We start from the raw sequence: 20,387 nt of genomic DNA, 5'->3' as shown, positions 1-20,387 counted from the left end.
CAACATCTTATAAAGCCGGAGCCCCGGGCAGCCGCTGGGCAGCAATTTTACTCAGCTTCCATGTACAAAGGTGTGTGGGAGTGCAAAATGACACAGGTAGAAGCTCGCTCATGCGACACTGTGAGAAACAGAAAACATTTGAAAATCGCCTGTGTCCGGCCAGAGAGGCCTGGCTGAGTAAAGCACGGTTCACACACAAGGAATTACACACGGCACGAAAAGAGATGGATACCGTCTTCCGAGTCCACAGGTAAGTGAGAAGAGCGAGGCTCGGAACCGCATGTATGCTGTGCTGTCTTGGGTGTAAGAAAGGGAGAAAAACAAGAATTTATGTAGTTGCAAGAAGAGATGTTGGAAGGATAAGCAAATATTAAAAAAATGGTTCCCTAAGGGGATGGCAAGTGAGGAATGGGACAAACATGAGAATTCTCTGTATTATAAAGTGCCATAGTCTTTATTTTTTAATTTATGTAATTTGTTTCTAAGATGATTTATATAAAACTTATGCAAGATAAAATTGTAACAGGAACCCACCAATGACAAAATTGAGTGTGTGCGTGTGTGCGTGTGTGCATACGTGCATGTGTGCGTGTGTATGTGCGTGCATGTGTGCGTGTGTATGTGCTGGGGCGACAGAGCAGGCATGTTTTGAGCCATGAGCCTGGATCCTCCCCTTGGTGGGACTCCGCCGCCCGGCACTACGCCGGCCTCCCAGCCTGCAGCCCGGCAGGCTCGCAGCAGCGGACCCACTCGTGGTCTGTCCTGGGTTCTTCCTGATTCGTGAAAATAACTTGTGAGCTCGTTTCTCTTTGATGTCGTGTTTTCTCTATCATTGCTGTATGTCTAGAGCACAGGAAATGCTGGGGTGTGTACACCTACCATCTCCACGGAAGCTCTATTTTTCACCCTCGTTATGGAAAGTTTCTTCAAAATATCTCCTTTCCTGCCTTCGAAAGGCTCGTATACTCAGAATATTTAAATATTTCTTGGATGATAAACATATTAGAAGGAAGCATCTTAAACCTCATTTTTAATGTAAAATACCGTAGTTCAAAGAATTTAAAATACCATTGATCGTAAGATGTGTCATTATTGTATGTACCCTTAGAAAATGCCACCAGTTAGTTATGACACGATGCTTTCTCATCACATCCCTTGTAAGATGCATCTTGTTTTCAGAGATATTAAAATTTGAGGAAATGTGCACCCCTACACTTGGAAGATAAAAAGGTTGAATTAAATGTGTACTGATCCCAAGATGTCAGTCAAGCAAGAGGAAATGTTTTGCCTGGAGCCCCGTGGAGTACACGGTAGGTGCTTGGTGAGCTTGTGAGAGAATAAAGATGTCTCGCATGACAATAGATGACCACTCAGACATACGAGGAAGTAAACAAGACGTTTTCTTTAAAATTGCCATGCAGAGACTCTGTCCAGGCCACATGCTATAACATTCACAGAACAGAAAACAACGAAAATGATACAGCCTAGCTCTTGAATACTTTAATAAAAGAGACAAAACGACGACACAGTTGGTATATTTGGGAGAGCTCTGGACCAAAGGTGTAGAGACTCAGCAGTTGAAATTGTGGGGGTAGGCAATGGCAGCAGCAGCGAGGAGGGACAGGGCGAGGGGGGGTCCTGGAGTGCCCGTGGGAGACAGTTAAACGAACATCCAGCGAAGAAAAGCAAGACCTGGCTGGAGAGATAAGAAGGGAAATCGGAGAGCAATTTGGCGTTGAAGCCAGAGTTAGAGCGATGGTTTGAAGAGGGAAGAATGGTCACCACAGTCACGTTGCTGAGAGATGGGGCACGATGAGGAGTGAAGACGTGATCAGACCCGGCAGTGGGGGAGGTCGGCAGTGACTCCAATAAAGCAATTTCTGGAAAATGATTGGAGCACATGTCAGCCTGTAATGGGTTGATGAGTAAATGTAGGAAGAGCTAATCTAGATAAAGCTTATGATGAAAGAAAGAGGCAAGAAAAAAACGGGAAGGGCAGAAATGGAATCCGTGAATGTAGGAAAAAACCGAGGCACCAAAACTCATGGAAACAAAGCGAAAGACTACGTGTCTGGCTGCAGGAGGAAGGCGGGTGGCAGAGGGCAGCCGGGGCAGGGAGCAAATCTGGGGACCTGGGGAGAAAAGGCAGAGAGGAAATGGGGCCAGGCACTCTTCGGTTCAACTCCCAGCTCTGTCCCTTACTGTATGAACTTGGGGGCAAGTTACTTAATCTCTGCCCTTCAGAATCCTCAGAAAGAAGAAAGACACTCCAAAAACACTCCTACAGTAAATATGATGTGTTTCTCAAGAGTTCTTTTCTTCTTATGATTTAATGTAGGCTGACATAAATCCAAAGCATAATTCTAGGAAAGGATCTTACAAGAGGATAAAATAATGTATTTCAAGTGCACGGCTTTCTGACAGTTTGGCTTTTAAGAGTATCTAGAGTTGGAATTACAAATGGATTTCATCTTGTATGCCAGCACTGATGAGATGCCAATGACTGCCTGAAGCTCTGACTGGGAAGAATCATGTTTCAGTAAGAATCTAGGCTCAGCGTCAGAAAGGGCTGTGGATTAAAGAAGTTGGCCAGGGGCTTGGAAGGGATGTAGTTAATTGTAGTGTCATGAATTTGCTGACCCGGAACCAGAGGGTAAAATGGACTACGTATTCATCAGATAATTCTCCCACAATAGTATCGAACTTTTTAAGGAGTAGTGACTTGTAAAGATTTCAGCGTTCATTCTCTGACAAGTACAAATACGTTACATTGTTCATTGAGGGTAGGTACATAAATCGTAGGAGTCAGCTAAAGTCAGTAGGTATGACATCTGTTTATGAATGTTAAGATATGTGATCAGGGTATATTCATCAGTTTAATGAAGCGCTCTCCGCAGGCTCAAGGAAGGACACCATGGAAGTATCTGAGGCAGGGTCAAACTCGTCCTGGGAAAAACTTCCAGATATACTGTAAACATGGAGGAACAGGGGATCAAGGCCCGGGTGCTTCACACACAACGGTAAGGGATGAGCGGGCCTCTGCGTCTCCCGGGTAACGCGTTCCTCATTTCCGTCTGTTACTCTGACCCATTTGCCAGGTGACCGAAAGGCTGTTAGTTTGGAAAGAGGCCCAGAACAAGGGAAGACTCTTCAATAGGTCCAGAGTCCTGGGCAAGATGCTCAGCCCTTGGGCCATGTGATCCAACAGCTCCGATGGGGCTTGGGCTTGAAGCGTCTGTGGCTGATCCCTGATCCTGCTGCTGCCGCCGGGAGCAGCTGGCGGCCCCGCCCCCACAGGTGAATGGCAGCTCAGACCCTGAGGATCTGATCCAGCCAGGTTGTGTAACATCTCTATATCTCAATTTCCCCATTCTTGAAAATTGGGATAGACAGATTTCCTACTTTCCAAAGCTGTGAGGCTTTGAAAAAAAAAGTTGATACATGTGAGTTTGCTGAGGTCAGGCAGTGTCTTCCTACACATATTCGTATCCTTAGCGCCTAGTAAAGTTTACTGCAGAAAGCAGATGTTCATAAATAGGTGTTAAATGACTATCAATTTTAAAAAAGCATCCTAATGTATATAACTGTACTAGTCATTATTTTTTACTCGACAAGGACTTGTGGGTACCCACTATCCCTGGGGAAACCGTGCTAGGCCCCAGGCAAGCATTTGGAAACGAATATTTTCACCAAAAGGAAAATGAATCATTGATACAGGCTATTTTAAACTATTTTTTTTCTCACAGAGCTGTCTTTACTTCAATATTCATTCCATGAAAATTTTTTATTGAAATGAAATAATGACATTAATTTACTTTTTGAACTGAAGAGAAACTAAATATTAAACAGAAGACAGGAATTTACTAAGGGTATTTGGATTCTTTTTCACAGTGAAGACGATTTCAAATTCTTTGCCTCGACAGCGGCGGCATACACCGAACCTTTCAGATAGGTTGGTGATTCTGAGACTGATCCATGGTAAGCTGGCGAATAGAATTTAGGCCACATTTCCAGATTAATTGCAACATGATTAAAATTTCAATGTCCTTAACTGTAGGTTGGTTGGTGTGGCTTGAAATAATTAGATTACAGGGTGGCCCAATTATTTGGTGTAAACAATCATGTACACACCCTAAGGCCTAATTACCCTGAATAAATCAGTCCCACCTCAAATTCAGCAGCTGTCACTGACAATAGTTTTAACTGTGTTTGCACAGTGTAAGGAATTCAACAACCAGGTTAAGACCCATGATTAAAACTTTAGCCCTTAAAACAACTGCTCTCTTAGACATCGGTTTTCCTTCAGTGTAGAACCTGCAATTCAGCCCAATTTAAGCTCTACAGTCATTTCTTCAAGATAGAGCATCTCGAACTGATTTTTTAAAACGTTTCTTTGCTTACCATGAAATGAACGTTTTTCTACTCTTAAAAAAAAAAAAATCTTGGGCCTTAAGACTTAGTAAAATAATCAGACCTAGGTCTTGTCCAGGTAAATTTACCATTCAAGTTAAAGAAATCTTTGAACATTAGTTAAAATAAGGATACTGACAATGGGAAATGTCTATTCTATCTACTGGGAAGAGCAGCAAAGTAAAACTCACGATGAAGCTACTGCTGATTACGACGTTATTATTTATTAGGTCATCAGTTCCCGGTCTTCCGCTGGCTTTTAAAAGCAGTTCCTAAGCGAAAGGAAGGAGCCGGGCCGCTAGGGCCGGGGGAGCGGCGGTCAGGCGCGGGAGCCCAAGGAGGCGAGGGCGGAAATCAGCGCCTCGACCAGACGCCCTGCTGGCGAGGAAGCGGCCGGGCGTTGGAGACAAGTAGAGCAGAAGAGACGTGGGCTAATTAAGGCCACGCAGGATGCTCCCCTGGCCTCGGCCCGCCGCTCTCCCGCTCCGGCGGAGCTGGGGGCGGGGACTCGCCCGGATTCAAATTTAGGGCGGGACGCGGGCGCGGGTCGCAGCAGGTGCTTCTGCCCGGCCCCTGCGGCGGGCGTTTCCGCCCTACCTGCCCGCAGGGCCGGAAGTCACCTAGCGGGGACGCGGCCCCGCCTCGCGGTCGGCGAGTCAACCGCGCGGAAAACCCGAAAGAGTGCGCGGCGGAGGGGTCGCGGGGCGGCCCGCGCCCGGACACGGTCCGCGCCTCCACGCTCCGGGCCGCAGCGCCCTTCCCGCCCCTCCTTTAGCATGTCCCTGACCCTGCGGGACCCGGAGCAGGTCGGGAGGGCCGCACGAGGCACCGGTGCTCCACCTCCTGCACTGCACAGGTTACGCTGCGGCAGGGAGCCCGGTGCAGGTCGCGCATGCGCCGGCCGCCCTTGAGGCGCGTGGAGAAAGCCGCGCATGTGCAGAGCCGAGACGGAAAAACCCGAGCGCAGGGGTGACTGGCAGGTTGAGGGCGCTCGGGCGGCGGAGGGGCGGCCGCGGCCGCGAGGCGCGTGCGCAGAGCGTGCGGAGGGGGCGGGGCTCGTCCGCGGGGCGGCCTCGCGCGCCCCCTGGCGCGCGCCCGGGGGAGAGGAAGGCGCGGGAGGGGCGGGCGGGGGAGGGGAGCGGAGCGAGGGAGGGCTTATCGGCCCGGCGATTTTGGTTAAAATATTCAAAATGGCGGACGGAGGAGCAGCGAGTCAAGATGAGAGTTCAGCCGCGGCGGCAGCAGCAGCAGGTAATCATTACGGCATTTTACATATTCATATTCATACTCGAGCCCGGCTCCCGCGCCCCCCCGCGACTTAGCATAATTTATTAGTACTCAGGATTATTATAATTAACGGCGGGGAGCTGGGGGGCCGCGGAGCGCGGAGCCCCCGCCGGGCGCCGAGCGGAGGGGGAGAGCGGCTCGCGGCGGCCGGCGGCGGGGGGCGCCCGGGGCGGAGGGGGCTGCGGCCCGGCCCGCCGGCCGCCCGGCCCGGCCCTGCGCCGCCCGCCGGCGCGGCCCTGCGCCGCCCGAGCCCGAGCGGGTCCGCGGCGGGGCCGGGGCCGAGGAGGACAATGCCGGCGCTTTACATATTCATAGCGGCGGGCGGCCCGGCGGGCGGGGGCGGGGGCGGCGGCGCACAATGCCGGGACGCGGCGGCCCGGAGCGAGCCCGGCGGCCGGGGCGCCGCACGCGTGCCCGGGAGTGGGGCGGCCGGGGGCCCGGGGCCCGGGGGGCTGGGGTCCGGGCCGGGGTCGCGGCCCCGGCCCTGGTGGCGGCCGGACCCGAGCAGGCCCGCTCCGGAGGCGCGCGCGGCGGCGGGACCCTCGGGGAAGTCCCCCTCGGAGGGGACGCCCTGGGCCGCCGCCTGCGCTCGGCCAGCGCCCGGCCGCCCCGCGGCTCCCGGGAAAGCCCCTGCCCGGCCGGCCGCGGCTGCCCGGCGGCGCGGGGTCCGGGCGCCCCGCGCCCCCTCCTCGGCCCGCACGGCGCGGCCGGGCGTCGGGCCTGTGGCCGGCGGCCCCGCAGCGCCCCGGGCCCCGAACGCGGCCGCAGCGCCCCGGCCCCCGGCCCCGGCCCGGCGCTAACGCCCGGCCTCCCTCCCGCGGGCAGGCGGGGGCCCGGGACCCCCGCCCCGGTCTGCCGCGGTCCTGCGGGGGGCCGGGTCCTCCCTGCCCGCCGCTCCGCCGAGCCGCTCTCATTTGAATAATGTCTAATTCGGGGAGGTTTATATTATTGAAATGGCCGCCTGGCTTTCCCCGCCTCTCATGTTTAGTAATTCAGACCTTTAATAACAGCCACTCACAGCCCAACGCCGTGTTTATATTTTACATTCGCCCCATGTGCTTTTGTGGTTCGATATGATTCTTTTTTTTTTTTTCCTTGGCAATCCGCAGGGCTCTGAGATCAAACCCAGGCTGTGCTGGGAAGAGAAGGGGGAGCGCGGGGCCCGGGCGCCTCCACAGTTGCCTAGGCCTCATGTGCTCTGCCGCTTGATTTATTTACTAATAACCGAAATGACAACCCCCACCAGCTCCACACGCCCCCCGCCTCCGCGAGCGCGGCGGGCCCTCCTGGGGCCTCACCGACCTCACAGCAGCTTCTAGCTGAGCATCAACTCGCTCCCGTTTTGTTTTAAACAGACTTTCTTCCAGTTTGCAGTGATACTGGGCCTAAGGAGAAAAAAATCTGTCTGCTTTTCAGGGGCGAATGAAGCCTATTTGGGATTACAACATAAATCACTTTGTTTTGGTGATAGCTCCCCCCTGCCCCTTGGCTTCTACCCCCAAATTAAACACTTTCAAGTTTTCGAAGGTCTGTAGTGCTTGTGAAACCAACCTTTTCTTTTTGCTAGGAGTTGTGGAATAGCTAAGTGGTTTAGAAATTCCAGTTGACGGCACTTTTAAAATTTCTCGGGGCCGCGGGCTCCCTTTTTAATCTCTTTATTGGACTTTAAAATGCGGCCGATATAAATTTTGTGCTGTCTCTGTCATAGATTTGCTTCTTTGAATTGTAGCACTCCCCAAGACAGAAATGGAGTTATGTTTTCTTTGAGGGTTTGTGTCACGGTTAAATGAGTGAGAATAGAAGAATAAACACGTCATTGTGTTTCCTCTGATATTGGAACTTAACTCCCCTCCCAGCACACCCACCCCTCTTATTTAAGGTGTCAATTGATTTTATGTTTTATGTAGGTTTAGACAGTTGGTGTGTGAAAGGCAAATTCACTTTTGCTACTCAGAAGAAACAATTATTTTGATTTTTGGTCTTTCCCTTGGTAAAGTTTTCTTTCCTTTTTATTTTCTATAGCTGTGTGCTTTTTAATATCACGGCGTTGTTCCTCGTCAATAGTTTTTTTTTTTTTAAACTTCTAGTAGAGGAAAAAGGGTCACGAGCGTTGTTCAGCACTGATGTATTAAACCTCTGAAATTATGTTAAGGCCCTTTATGGTCAGTTGCTAGCTACTTATTTTGTGAGCCATCAGTCTTCAGTTTAATTTGTAACAAAAGTCTAGATTAACAGGCCATAAAAGCAAGCCAGTTGCAGATACAGGACCCTCACCGTTTGCGTCCAGTAGACAGGCCCCGAGGGCAGCAGGGAGAAATCTGTAGCATCCAGCGGAGCGAGGTGCTCAGCCACTCCAGAGACCCCGTGCAGGAGGCCGGTGGGCAAAAAGCCGGAGCGCGATTTCCTGCCTTCAGTGGCTATGTTTTTGCACCCGATTCCCAAGATGTGGGCAAACTGGTGATGTCATTGGACAGAGGACAAGGTGCAGTTAATTTGATTTATTGTCCTGAGGTGAAGTGTAGCAGGGAAACCTTCTCATAGGGAAACCATTTATCTCAGGACAATTTCCTTTATAGCTGTAATTTAACCACCACCCAGGCTGTAGATATTTTATCCGAGGGGATGAAATGTACGTTGCATTTTACAAACAGACTCTCACGGTCCCAGCCTTCGTGGTCCGGAGAAGGATGAGTATTGCTAGCAGGCCTTATGTTCTGGTCCGCTTTCCATGCTGTCGTACAAATCCATCTCCTCAGATTCTCAAATGGAGACTATGGGCTTTTAAGGACATGTCATCGGAAGTGACCCAGGCACGTGCTCATCTTAGACAGGGTCTTCATGATCCCCAGACTCCATAAGAAGCTGGATTTCGACTTAATCAGAGAACAGGCCAGGCTGAAGGAGAGACCATTTGCCTTCAGACCTATTTCAATGAATAAGGTGAAGTTGAAGAGAATTAGGACTAGATATTCTTTTAGGTGGAAATTATCGCATTTAAAATAAGGTAGAATACTTACAGGAAAACATGTGCTTTGCAAACAGTGTTTTAAAATGTAATTCAGAATTCTTTTTGGATTTGTCTTAAATTAGTCTGGACAAGTTTGTGCATTTGATTTTGGTTGAGAAATGATTTTTAAAATACCTTTCTTTGTGAGGTATCCTGCATATGATTTTGATGTATTAGTAGACTCTCCTGTTAGGCTTTTAAAATCACATTTAAATGATGATTGAAGTGCCTTGAGATGTGGTAGAATTGCTGTTCTTCTTTTCTTATCTCTAGCTCATGAGCCAAGCTGGAGGGAGTATTTTATGTTCCTTTCGAGGCTTCATAAATTGTAACCTGCCTGTCTCCTTTTGCGGCTGTCAGGTGGCTTTCCCATAAGTTTTTGGAATACCCATTGTCACTTCCTTCTTAACTTGTCCCACTTATTTATTATAATGGTGCTTTTGAATTTAGGTTTGGAAAATTCATGTGACAGCTGGCCAAATGTTTTTAATTTCTAAAAGGACTGTTCTGTTTCTAACCATTACTGTACAAGTAATTTTTAACCTCTCGTCTAAACTAATTTCTAATTCCTTTTATTTTATCATTGTCAAAAATCCCAGTAGTGCAGGAAAATACAAACAGCAACTAGTATTCAGATTTAAATGGTGTAGTATTCTGCCAGTTTTTTCATTTACTATAGTCTGCATCGATAGGCAGCATAAAGCAGAAGAAATGAAATGTGTTGCATTGCTGCCTAGGTTGAAGTAATTGTTAATATATTATTCACCTGGTTGGTAGATTTCGAAATAAGTTAAGGACTCAAAATGTTCAATTCAATTGCCTTGATATTATCAAGCCGCCAGAGATGTTTAAAGGAGCCTCAAATAAGCAGGTGGTTCTAAAATGACAACTGGAAATGAAGTGTTATCTTTCGTGTTTTTCATTAAAAATGAAATACTCGAAGTTTCTTGAATCTGTACTGCTTGATCTTGAATTTAGTTATGTTTTTAAAATTGGTCACTCACTTTCACGAATATCTGTTTGTACCAGGGAGACTGTAATTACGTAGTGATGACTGCCTTCTTGTTATCGGTTGTTTTTGCTTCATGCTTATGTTGAAAACCCGCAGCTCCGTCCAGTCTTTACGTTAGTCTTCTTTCAGGCACTTTAAAAATATTGATGCGTGATGTCGTTAATTTGCTTTAATACAACAGTGTTGGTTCAGCTATACAGTTTGTGTGGCTCGTAGACTATGAAACCTCGTTTAAACAGAGCTGTATTCATCTAGTGGAAGTGATTGCATTTAGAACTATTCAGATAGTGACCGCTCACAGGATAGAGCTAGAGCACAGACAAAACATGCCCCTTTTCGGTCACCCATGTCCTGTTGCTGTTGCCTCCTTTAGTGTTAAAGGCCTGAGCAAACACGCTTGTTTGTTTCTTCAAGGAAATCTAATAAGAGGCGTGAGGGCGTGAGCCGGATTGTTATGCACCCGCCTTACTCGAGGTTCTGTGCCCCTTCTGGATCAATTTTTTCCTCCTTTTCCCTTTTGAGAAAGCTCTTTTGGCCAAAATTTTGCTTTTTTCTTATCTTTTTATGTTGCTTAAATAAGATAAATATCTTTTTGAGTGGAATCGAGGTTGAGAGAGGTGACAGTCCTGGTTCAGAGAGGGTAGCAGTTTCCTTATCAATCTTTTGCTGACCGTTTTTGCACATTGTTGTTGACATTTTGTGAACAAAGGTAATCGGATAACTCCGTCGGCTTGTATTTATTCTTAGGAACAAATCGGTTTGATTTCGTACTGGAGCATTTCTAACTGCTCTGAGCTGGCGGTGCGCCCTGTGGACTATTTCGGGAGCAATAGCGGTGGAGACAAAAGGACCGTGAGTGGAGCCGCTGCCCGGCCTCCTGATCCGGTCACAGTGTGTTTGGAATCGGAACGTGAGACTCGTCTTGCGTTTCAGAGCCTTCGATTTGAAGAAGCTCTTTACATGTAACGCGCACAGTTTATACATAGGGTTCTGTGTGGTTTCTATTGGGTGTTAATTTATTGAGCATCGATGGGACGTCTTGTTTGTATTGTGATTGATACAGCTCCTTCGTCCCGCCCCCCCCCCCACCCCCCCAGTTAAACTACTACGCAGGTTTTCAGTGTTGCTTAGACTTTGGTGAAAGGACTAAAGAAGAATGAGCAAGCCTCTGGATTTATCAGATTCTTTTTTAAAGTACTGTCCAGGAACCTGGGTATTCATCCGGAAAAAGATACATAATATTAATAATAATTATAAAAAATGACAATGTGAAAAGCACAAAACTAAGCTCAGTATGTGCGTTCCTAGTGGTAGCTTTACTTAGCCTGCAATATTGAAAGTCATTGCAAGTACAATTTAATTTGTCACATGCTTTATTTCATAATTCTCTGTGTAACTTTATTGGGTTTTATGTTGGACTCATAGCAGTACTGTATAAAGTAAAATCAGTGAAGTAATAAAAATTATGGTAGGGTTTATGGTTTTTTTTTTTTTTTTTCCCATTAGTGAGCTTTCTCTTTGCAATACCAGGTACAAACAGGAATGTCTGAAAAGTGACCATTATGTTGTGTAAACTCGTTTGTGTTTGGCACTGTGGTTACCTTAAGTAATGGAGGTGTAAGGACTGGCTTTGTAACCTAGAGAGTGAAAATTTTTTTTAGAGAAAAATGATTTAGCTATTTTCTTGTTTTAGTACACTTATTTTAAAGGTCTGCTTAATGAAAAAAATGTGTTTTTTTCTTGCTGAGTCATACTGCAGCAAGTATATTATAAGCAATCTTATAAAAATAATTATTTAAATATTCACTTACAGAGAGCACCTGTTGCGTACCTGGTCCTATGCCAGTTACCTTTGGGGATAACAAGGGAATATAAGACTCTGCTGTGGAGGAGTCCATGTTTCCTTAGCAGAGAAATTTAAAAGACAATGTGTGTAATTACATATTAAAATATGTAACAGATAATAATCAGAGTAGAGATCAGGGTGTGTCCAAGGTGTAGGAACCAAGCATCCTAGAACTGTTAGCTCTGGAAGGTAATTCAGATGCACCCAGTCCTAAACCCGTGGACTTGACAGACAAGGAAATGTTCTCATAGCGGTTAGTGACTTGCCCACAGTCTCTTAACAATTGAGTAACGGATGAGAACATCAGACTTCCAACTCTCCAATCTCCCCCTCCCCAGCCTCTCCCTCTGCCCCACTGCTGCTAGTCAGGGGAGACCAAGTAGAAGGTGAGATTTTATGCTGAGTTTAAAGGGCAAAAAGACTTCAGAGGAATAAGAAGCCAGAAGGGCATTGCAGGGGGCAGAGTGTGGTCCAGATTGTGCTGTAAGGGTGAAGAATGAGGCATTTGTTCTTTGCGCGGGAACGCTGGTGTAGGTTTTTGAAATAGGGAATCTAGTGATAAAAATGATCTTTCAAGATTAACGTGATGTGCGAGATGGACTGCAGTAGGAAAGGAGAGATTGGACCCCTGGGAACCAGTATATGACAATTATGGCTTGTGGTTATTTGGCTGCTTTAAGTTCTGTTAGACATATGAGCATAATAAGACAATTACCTGACCTCAGGGGGCTTGCAGTCTAATCACAGCAGAGAATGTTGGGGGCGCTGTCCAGCTCCGTCAGGAACGCGGACCTGCGCGAGGCAGTCTCGCCGCTCTTTACCGTAGGAACAGTTTTATTTCTGACCAGAGGTTTCATTTTTAGTCTTCTAAACCCTGAATTCCCTAACTGACTTAGTTTTTTTTTTTTCCCCCCCAAATCAAACAACAGTGTTTAGGCCAAATTATTAACCCGAAAGATTAGATAGGCAGTTATGGCATGCATTTTTCTTAGCCTTGTTCTCAGTTCCATTTTATGTCTCTACCTTTTGTTTTGTATTTCTTTTATTGCTTCCATCTTAAACTCTCGTTTGTGTCTTTTTATGTGGGCTCCCCTATAGCCTTTCCTGGAGCAAGACAGGTATAAAATAAAATAAAATTACCATAACCGCAGCATAATAACAATGTCTATATTTTTATAGTGCCTTAAAATTTATAGCAGCACTCTTGTTTTTATTACTTCAGTTGTTTTTTTCAAGCAAGTATCATTATACCCATTTTATAGCTGAGTAAAATAAAGCCCAGATGAGGCGACTGAGCCAAGGTCATGTGCTTAAGGAACACTGAGAGCGTTCGGGCACAGCAGACTCTGCGCCTGCAGGCAGTGGGGAGTCTCTGAATGTTTCCTCAACAAGCAATGATCAAAGCCCTTAATTTAAAGTGTTTCGCAGCTCGTTAGAGCCAAAGGGGATGCGTCAGTTCTGAGCTCAGGTTGTGGGGAGCAGAGCAGTGCTGGCTGGAGGGGGGACGTGGGCAGAGGAGCAGGCAGGGGTTCAGCTTCAGACATGTCGTTGGAGACGTGATCGGGTGGGTCCGATTAGGTTATGAATTGACTTCAGGACAAAGTTTTACTGAGCAAGTGTGCGATGCACACGTAAATGCTAGTATTGAGATGATTACGCTCACGCCACTGCCGTGTGCACGGAGCACCGAGGCCAAATGCTGAATTGGCTTTGGCACCTCCCAGGCGGCTGTCCTCTCAGCAGCGCGGCGGGCCGAGGGGCGCCGCGGGAGAAGGGGGGTCGCGGGGGCCCCGCGGTGCTGCCAGTCTCCCTGCCACAAGCGTCTGCTGTGCCGCGTGGAGAGGCGGCTGCGGGGCGGGGGTGGGGGGGGGAGGCGCCCCTGCTGCGCTCCCCAGAGCCCCGCAGACTGGTCCCGGGTGTCAGGCCATTTTGTCACCTGGCCCCACGCCCGCCCTGCATTCTTATCTTTCACTACTTCCTCAAAGAGCATGACTCCACAGTGCCACCCAGGAAGTCCCCCGATGGGTCCACTGCACACACAGTGTTTCATTTATGGGTTTTGATTTTTTAAAACTCTCCCACAGCTGTGTGGAAGTGCTGTCCCTGGCGGGTGGCTGCGTTATTCTGATGCTTGCTGGGCTCCTCTCTCCAGCCCCCTCCACGGTCCCAGCCCCGGGCGAGACACGTGACCTGAGAGCGGTGGCTCCGAGGTGTCGAGCTGCTGCTGGGGACGCTCTGGAGAACCTGAGCTCCGGGGCCCTCCCCGTCCCCTCCCTTGGAATGTCCAGGGAAAGGGGTGCTGGGAGCCGAGGACCTGGGTCCTAGGTCACTAATTAATTTTGTGACTTTGGGATGAGGTACTTCGCCATGGACTTTTTTTCTTTTACATTTGTAAATAGGAGAGTTTTCAAATTTTTAAAAGCCATTGGAATTCTTTTTAAAATGAGTTTTAGGCAGAAATGGAATGTACGAGAGGTAAGAATGGAGCCGTTCCAATGGAAATAGGCGCAGGGGCGGGAGAGTGCCCTCCCGCCGCTCCCTGGGGCCCCGGAGACAGGGCCTCCCTGGGACTCCCGCCGGTGGGCCCGGCGGGGAACTGCCCTCCCTCAGTCATAAGGGACCGATCTATCCATCTGTCCGTCCTTCTGTCTCCGCTGATAGCTCTCCTCTCAAGCCTGTGCTCCCATCCTGCTTTCTCTGAATCTAGCTAATTCAGCACTTCGTTATCAGTCTTTTTTTCCCTCTGAGTTTGTGTAAGTTAATCTTGCTCCTCCTAAGAGCCTTGAGCAGAAACGCTGCTGTGGACAGAGTAGACATTCAGCAAATAGTGCTCAGTGGAGTGAACTGGGCGTTCGCAGCCTTCACTGGGGTGAGGATCGCCCGTGGAGCTTTCTCAGCATGCAGAGGCCCAGGCCGCCCCCCCCCCACCCCCAGGTGCTGCTGCAGGAGGGGCGACCCACAGTTCTAAGAAGTCTTTCAAATGATTCAGTAGCATCGAACGAGTATTTGTTGCATTTCAGGATTATTGCTTAGCAATGCGTAAGCAGCGGCTCTCCGTGCACCCGGGGGACAGCAGAACTGGGCACCGCGTCGTGTCCGGTGCCGCGTGCCGGGCCGGCCGCTCTCCCCTGCTGAGCAGCACTTACCTGTGCCGGCCACAGGGTTCTCACTGATAAACCGTGGGTCGTTTTCATACCTTTTTTCCTTTTTTTTTTTTTTACGATTTTAAGCTGTGGAATTCTTCAGAAACATCTTGAATGAAGACCAGTAAACGCAACAGACACTTTGATGAGGTTGGTTTTCATCTGACACCATTTTAAAAGACATGTTAAGAATATAACATGATAGGCTTGGTCCTATCTAAGCAACAAAACGAGATCTCGGGAAAGACTGCACCTAGATTTTAAACTCGACTCATCTTATTTGGATGCGAACGAACAAGGACAGTGCTTGTCAGGCAGTGCCAGAGTTCCTGCGGCGAACGTGGGCTGGGTTATAGTGAACCATCCTGACCGACCCTTCCGCATTAAGTTAATTTACTAAACATTGATAGAGCCTCTCCTGCTCCTAGCCCTGTACTCTGTGATGAGACAGATGCTGTCTCTGCGCTCGCAAAGCTTACAATTTTGGGGGCAAGTCATACGTTAGATAACACTTTCGTAGTTAATCGAGATTCAGGATACTCTAAGGCAGGGACAGAGCATGAGGCAGGGACCCCTCATCTGGGCAGCAGGGCTTGGGAAGGGCCCCCTGAGGAAGCAGTGCTTAGGCAGGAAGGACGAATGCACGTCGATCCGTCCCATGCCGGGAGCCGGAAGTGGGCTTGAAAGTGTTCTAAGCGGAAGGAAGGACGTGCACGTAATTCTTGATACTAGTGAAAACACAGCACTTTCAAGGAACTGAAGTTTGGCTTGACTGATCCAGGAAGAGTAAGATTCAGTTAAAGAGCTGAGGATGATTTTCAAGATCTTTGTTCTTTTTAGTGGCCAAATACACAGGCAAAGTTTGTGAAAGATTCCACACCTTCCAACAAATGTATTACTAGTATTTAACGAGTCTCTGTGCTGAACGCGTTACATGCACTTCTTTCCATGTTAATCTTCACAGTGGCCCCATGAGGTGTGTACACTGTCACCTCATCTTTCAGGTGAGGAAACCTGCAACATAAAGAGGCTAAGCGGCACCCCTTAGGTTTCTGACCCATTTCGGCCGTGGCAGTCGACAGTGGAGAGGATTGTGATGCTCTTAGCCCTTGGCTTCTCCTTCAGGTCAGTCGAATGGTCAGGTGTTTAGCGACTGCTCCTCCAGCGTCTCTCCCCACGTCCGGGACGTGCGCTCATCTCGGTCCGCAGTTTGGAGAGCTGGACACTTGGTACAGAGCTAAGGCTAACCTGGCTCTCAGCCATCTCCAGATGTAGACTGTGGAAATATTTTGAAGCTATTTGTGTGTAGACTGCTGATCCCAATACCTACACATCCTGAACATTTTGGATTTCTCTTAAGAATTATATTTTAAACTGAAGCTATGTGCAGATGATACCACCCAGATCATTTTCATTTGGGGCATCATTTACATTTCTTTGTGACCCAGTTGGCTAGATAGGAAATTAGGAGTTACCGTGGTTACATATTACTTGGATTAACATGTGTTTAAAATATTTTAATGTTTCTCAAATGAGTTGTGACTTAAAATTGACAAAGAGGCAACTCCCGTGGAGTTGTCTGCCACCCCCTGCTCCCCTGCTGAGCTGCTGCCAGACTGGGGACGCAGTGGGGCGCAGCTCTCAGAGGAGGGGGCGCGCTTCTGAGAAGTCGGGTGCTTCATGGCTTTGGCGTCCCCAGGCGTGCGCACGCCGTGACTTGTGCCCCGAGTCACGGTCTAGTCATGCTGCTGTTTGTGTCTGAGGGATGTTTCTTTTCACTACCTTGCCGAGCCCCCCCCCCCATCCCCCAGTGCTCCCTCGTGCATCCAGCCAAGAATGCTGTTTTGGCAGACCGACGTGTGCACGCTCGGATGCCAGTCACTGTCAGAAGGGAGTGGGCGAGGACTCCTTGACGTGAGCGGCGACGTCCCTGACGCCTGAGAAAGAGGAGCAGACGTTTGAGTGTCGCCGGAGAACTCGCGTGTGATTTAGGGGGCTGGACTGTGGTGTCCGAGCAGTTCGCTCCTGTGGCTGGGACTGCACCTGAAGAGTCACACGCTGCTGTGAGGGCCAGTGTGCCTCCGGCTCACTTACTGGGCCCTGTTCTGGAATGCACACATGGCCTGGTGCGCGGTGCACACACTCATCCACGTCACACCCCGTGTGCGCCAGCGCCTCGTGTGCGCGCACGTAGTGTAGAAAAGGGATCACTGTTACCTCCTGTTACGTAACCTGCCCTTTCGTGTTTTGTGCGTGGCTCCCTGTTCCTGAGTATTTACCCAGGTTAAAACAAGCAACAACAGAAAGTCTCTGGGTAACAACAAGGCTGACCTTTTTTTTTTTTAACATCTCTGAACTTTATTCAGTTGAAAGACTTCTAGTGGCATGAATAACACACGATAAGTCAATGGTTGTGTTGCTCAGGGTGGCCGTAGCTGGTCACGGGTGATTCCTGGGTTCATCAGAGAGGCCCAGGGCAGCTGGCAGAGGGCACGTGTTACCAGTGCTTGTCCTATGAGGCAGGACTGTATTAACTTGTCTTCAGGTTTCAGCTCTTCAAAAATGAGCCCGACTTGCTTTTTTTACCTAACAGTTTTTCACATCTTCATTCTTTATAATGGTTGCACAACATCTTACTGTATTGACAGACCAACCTATTTGCTTGATCTCTTTTGATGTTAAGATTTTTTCCCCCATAGTTATAAATATCCTTCTACATTTGAAAATTTTGTACATGTCGCCAGGTGGCCCTTGGGAGAGGTACCACTCTGTATTTTTATGTACAGTGTATATTTTATCTATAGTATTTAATTGTGTCAGTTTCCCCTCAATCTCTTTTAAATTTTTGCTCTGCTGATGAAAAATTTCATTGTTTTAATTTTTATATTTTTACTCTCTCAGGCATCATATTAATTTTTTTTCTGAATATTCTTTCCAGTGTAATGTAGAACAATGATTTCTTTTTGTTTTATTGTACTGGTTCTGGCCCTTTCAGAAGACTGTGGTTTTCCTGAAAGTTTGTAACTTTTTAAATATTCTGTTTCCATGAGTACCTCCCTGACGCTCATCCCAGCCAACAAATTGATTTCTGTATCTCTTTTAAGAAGCAGCCAAGGGATGAGAGCAGGCTTGGGTCACCCCCTGGGAATTCCCAAATGGGAGGTAGATGCCTCTCCTCTGTTTCTGTGGACCGAGGGATCTATCTTAGCACTTTTAGTTGTTAATTTGTTTCTCTTTTTTAGAACAGCTTAAGCTTTGTGAGTTCAGGGACTACATTGTATCCTTGACATTTAACACAGGCTTGTTATGGATTTGGTGCTCAAAAAGTATTTACGGAATGATTTTCGCTTCTCAGATTTTCTTCTGTATAGGTACCTCTGGTGGCAGAGGAGGACACTGTTGTATCCTTAGGAGAGCCTGCGGCTGTCACAGAATGAAAAAATGTGATGGCCCATGTAATCTAAAGTTAGTGATTATGAATTTTTTATTCTCTTAATATCTTGGAGTTTGTTTTATAGATCAAATATTTAAAATGGTTCAAGTTTGAGTAAAATTTACTTCCCAGGAAGACAGAGCGTGTTTTTCTCGTGGCTTTGGGTTCTCTGCTGGTGATACCGTCTCTGGATTGATGGGATATCGTCTCCCGTCAGGAAGCGAAAGGGCGCGTCCGGACTCCAGAACCGAGCCGACCTGGGTTTGGGTCCTGGCGCAGCACGGGCCGGGGTCCTCGTCGCCGGGGCCGCACGCGTGTGCCCTCCCGCGCCTGGTCTGGGCCTCGCTTCCTGTCCACCTCGCAGAGCTCCAGCCGCAGCCAGAGCTGCTCGCCCGGAACTGCCCGCTGTGTAGACGACATCGTCGAAAAGAAACAGCGCGTTTTCGAAAGCGTAAAAAGTGATCAGCAAAAACACCTACATCTCCTGGCTGATCTCTTGTCGACCGCTGCGTGGCGACCAGTAAGTGCCACGTGTGTGGCCCCTCGTGGTCAGGCGCCTCCCTCGCACCATCTGTAGCCACCTGGCAGCCGTTCGTCCATACGAGACGGTCGCAGAGGCTGGGCGGGGACAGGCGAGCTGTGGCCCGTGCACGCACACAGCCGTCTCTCTCCGCAGAGGGGAGCTAGGGCGGGCTCGGTCTCCTACTCTGCCTGCCGTGAAAGGGGACACGTGGCGGGAGGCGAAGGTGGCCGGGGAGAGGGCGCCGTCCGGGCGGTCGGCCCTGGGCCCGACAGGCTCCCCCTGCAACCCTTCCAGCGCTGGGCCGAACTCTGGCGTCTCAGCTCCCAGCACGTTGGGGGTTCTCCGGGGTTTAGGGGAGCAGGAGACCGAGGGAAGCTGACCATGGGAAGGCGCTTTAACTCCTGAGTGGAGGCGGTTCAGCGGCGCTGCATGCGAACTGGGGCTGACGGTCAGCAGTGACAGCATCGTAAAGTCCTCGGCGGCCAGGAGAGACGACGGTGACTCCGAAGGAGAGAGGCCGTCTAGAGGTTGTGCACGGGGTCACTGGCGCGGCGTAGGCCATCGGGACGTCTCCGCGAAGACCGCGCCGCACTGGCTTCGAAATGACCGTCGCCGGCGCGTCGCTGGACGTGGAGGGAGGAGACGGTCTCGAAGCTCAGGGGCGCCCGAGGCGACACGGCCCTGGCAGGCTCAGCGCAGGCCCAGCTCTCCCACTTGGCTTGGTCGCCGTGCCCGCCGGTGCCCGAGGTCAAGGGCGCCGGCCCTGGCTCCCCAAACGGGACGGGCGGGAGTGGACCACGGCCAGCTGCGCGGCGGACCCGTCACCTCCGAGGTGCGCTGGGGGAAGCCAGGGCGGAACCAGGGGGCCCCTCACGGGTCGCCTGGGTCCAGGCCAAGGGAACGAGCTGGTCACGCCAGTGGCCAGGCCCAGCTCCGCTGCGGGGAGGTGGTTTGCGCTCACATGTGTCGCTCTGCAGGCGTCCCCTCCCTGTGCCGAGCCTAGGCACAGTGTCCCCCGAGAACACCGTGTGCCGCTGACGGGACCACACGGGTAGCGTGGTCTGCTGACTGGGCGCTTTAGAAGTTCGCGTTTGGATCGTTTGTGACTCAGTTCCCCGCCTTCTCATCGGCCATGCCGCTAGGCAGCATCCACTCCCGGTCAGTATAAACGCGATGCCGACCTTGTGTAGTATGTGCACTGCTTTGCCGGAGTGAGAGAACCTTCCAGAAAGTGCCGTCCGCAGGCAGCGATTCGGGTGGCGACTTGCCGCATGCCCCAGGTGTGCGCGCACACGGCCAACCGCTCTGGCGGGTTCACGGCCATGTTTTGGCGCTGGGGTCAGATCCGATACTCCGCCCCCACCCTTCCCTTTCATCGTCCTTCCAGCAGGTGCTTGGAATGCTCGGAGCAGAACACGAGCCCCCGGAACGACGACGCGCTTCGAAGAGCGATCGCCCGATGCAGACGCGACGGCGCCCTGTCAGCTGCCCCGGGCCGGAGGCGCCCGAGGGGTCGCGCTTGCCTTAGGTAGAGGGACCAGGTGACGGCAGGGGCTCGGCTGTCCGTCTGAAAGAAAAATCGTGCATCGGAGTCAGACACAAATGAATTCTGGAGAGATTAAAGGTGTGAATGTTACTCAGAAAAGTACTAAGACAAAAGTCGGAATACTTTTTATTCAGTTCTAGGGGTGGAAAGGCTTTTTGGATATGACACACAACTCAGATG

General features: G+C 49.7%; 1 protein-coding gene across 5 annotated transcripts in view; it reads left to right on the top strand.

Moving 5' to 3' along the window:
* The first annotated feature begins 997 nt into the window (after nucleotides 1-997).
* Nucleotides 998-20,387, top strand: part of POU2F1 (POU class 2 homeobox 1) — a 94,308-nt gene continuing 74,918 nt past the window's right edge. For 2 of the 5 annotated variants that reach the window (XM_016148548.2, XM_016148545.2), the window contains exon 1: nucleotides 5,564-5,661. In XM_016148548.2, the coding sequence (XP_016004034.1) occupies nucleotides 5,601-5,661 (61 nt within the window). In that variant the 5' untranslated portion in view covers nucleotides 5,564-5,600. Of the gene's footprint in view, nucleotides 1,311-2,790; nucleotides 3,021-5,563; nucleotides 5,662-19,416; nucleotides 20,286-20,387 lie in introns of those variants that run through there. The other 3 variants (XM_016148547.2, XM_036234697.1, XM_036234696.1) reach the window with 3 other exon arrangements.

Source organism: Rousettus aegyptiacus, unplaced genomic scaffold, assembly GCF_014176215.1.
Source record: "Rousettus aegyptiacus isolate mRouAeg1 unplaced genomic scaffold, mRouAeg1.p scaffold_m13_p_17, whole genome shotgun sequence".
In the NCBI taxonomy this organism is placed as follows: Eukaryota; Metazoa; Chordata; class Mammalia; order Chiroptera; family Pteropodidae; genus Rousettus; species Rousettus aegyptiacus.
This window is presented reverse-complemented; position numbering and strand designations above follow the sequence as displayed.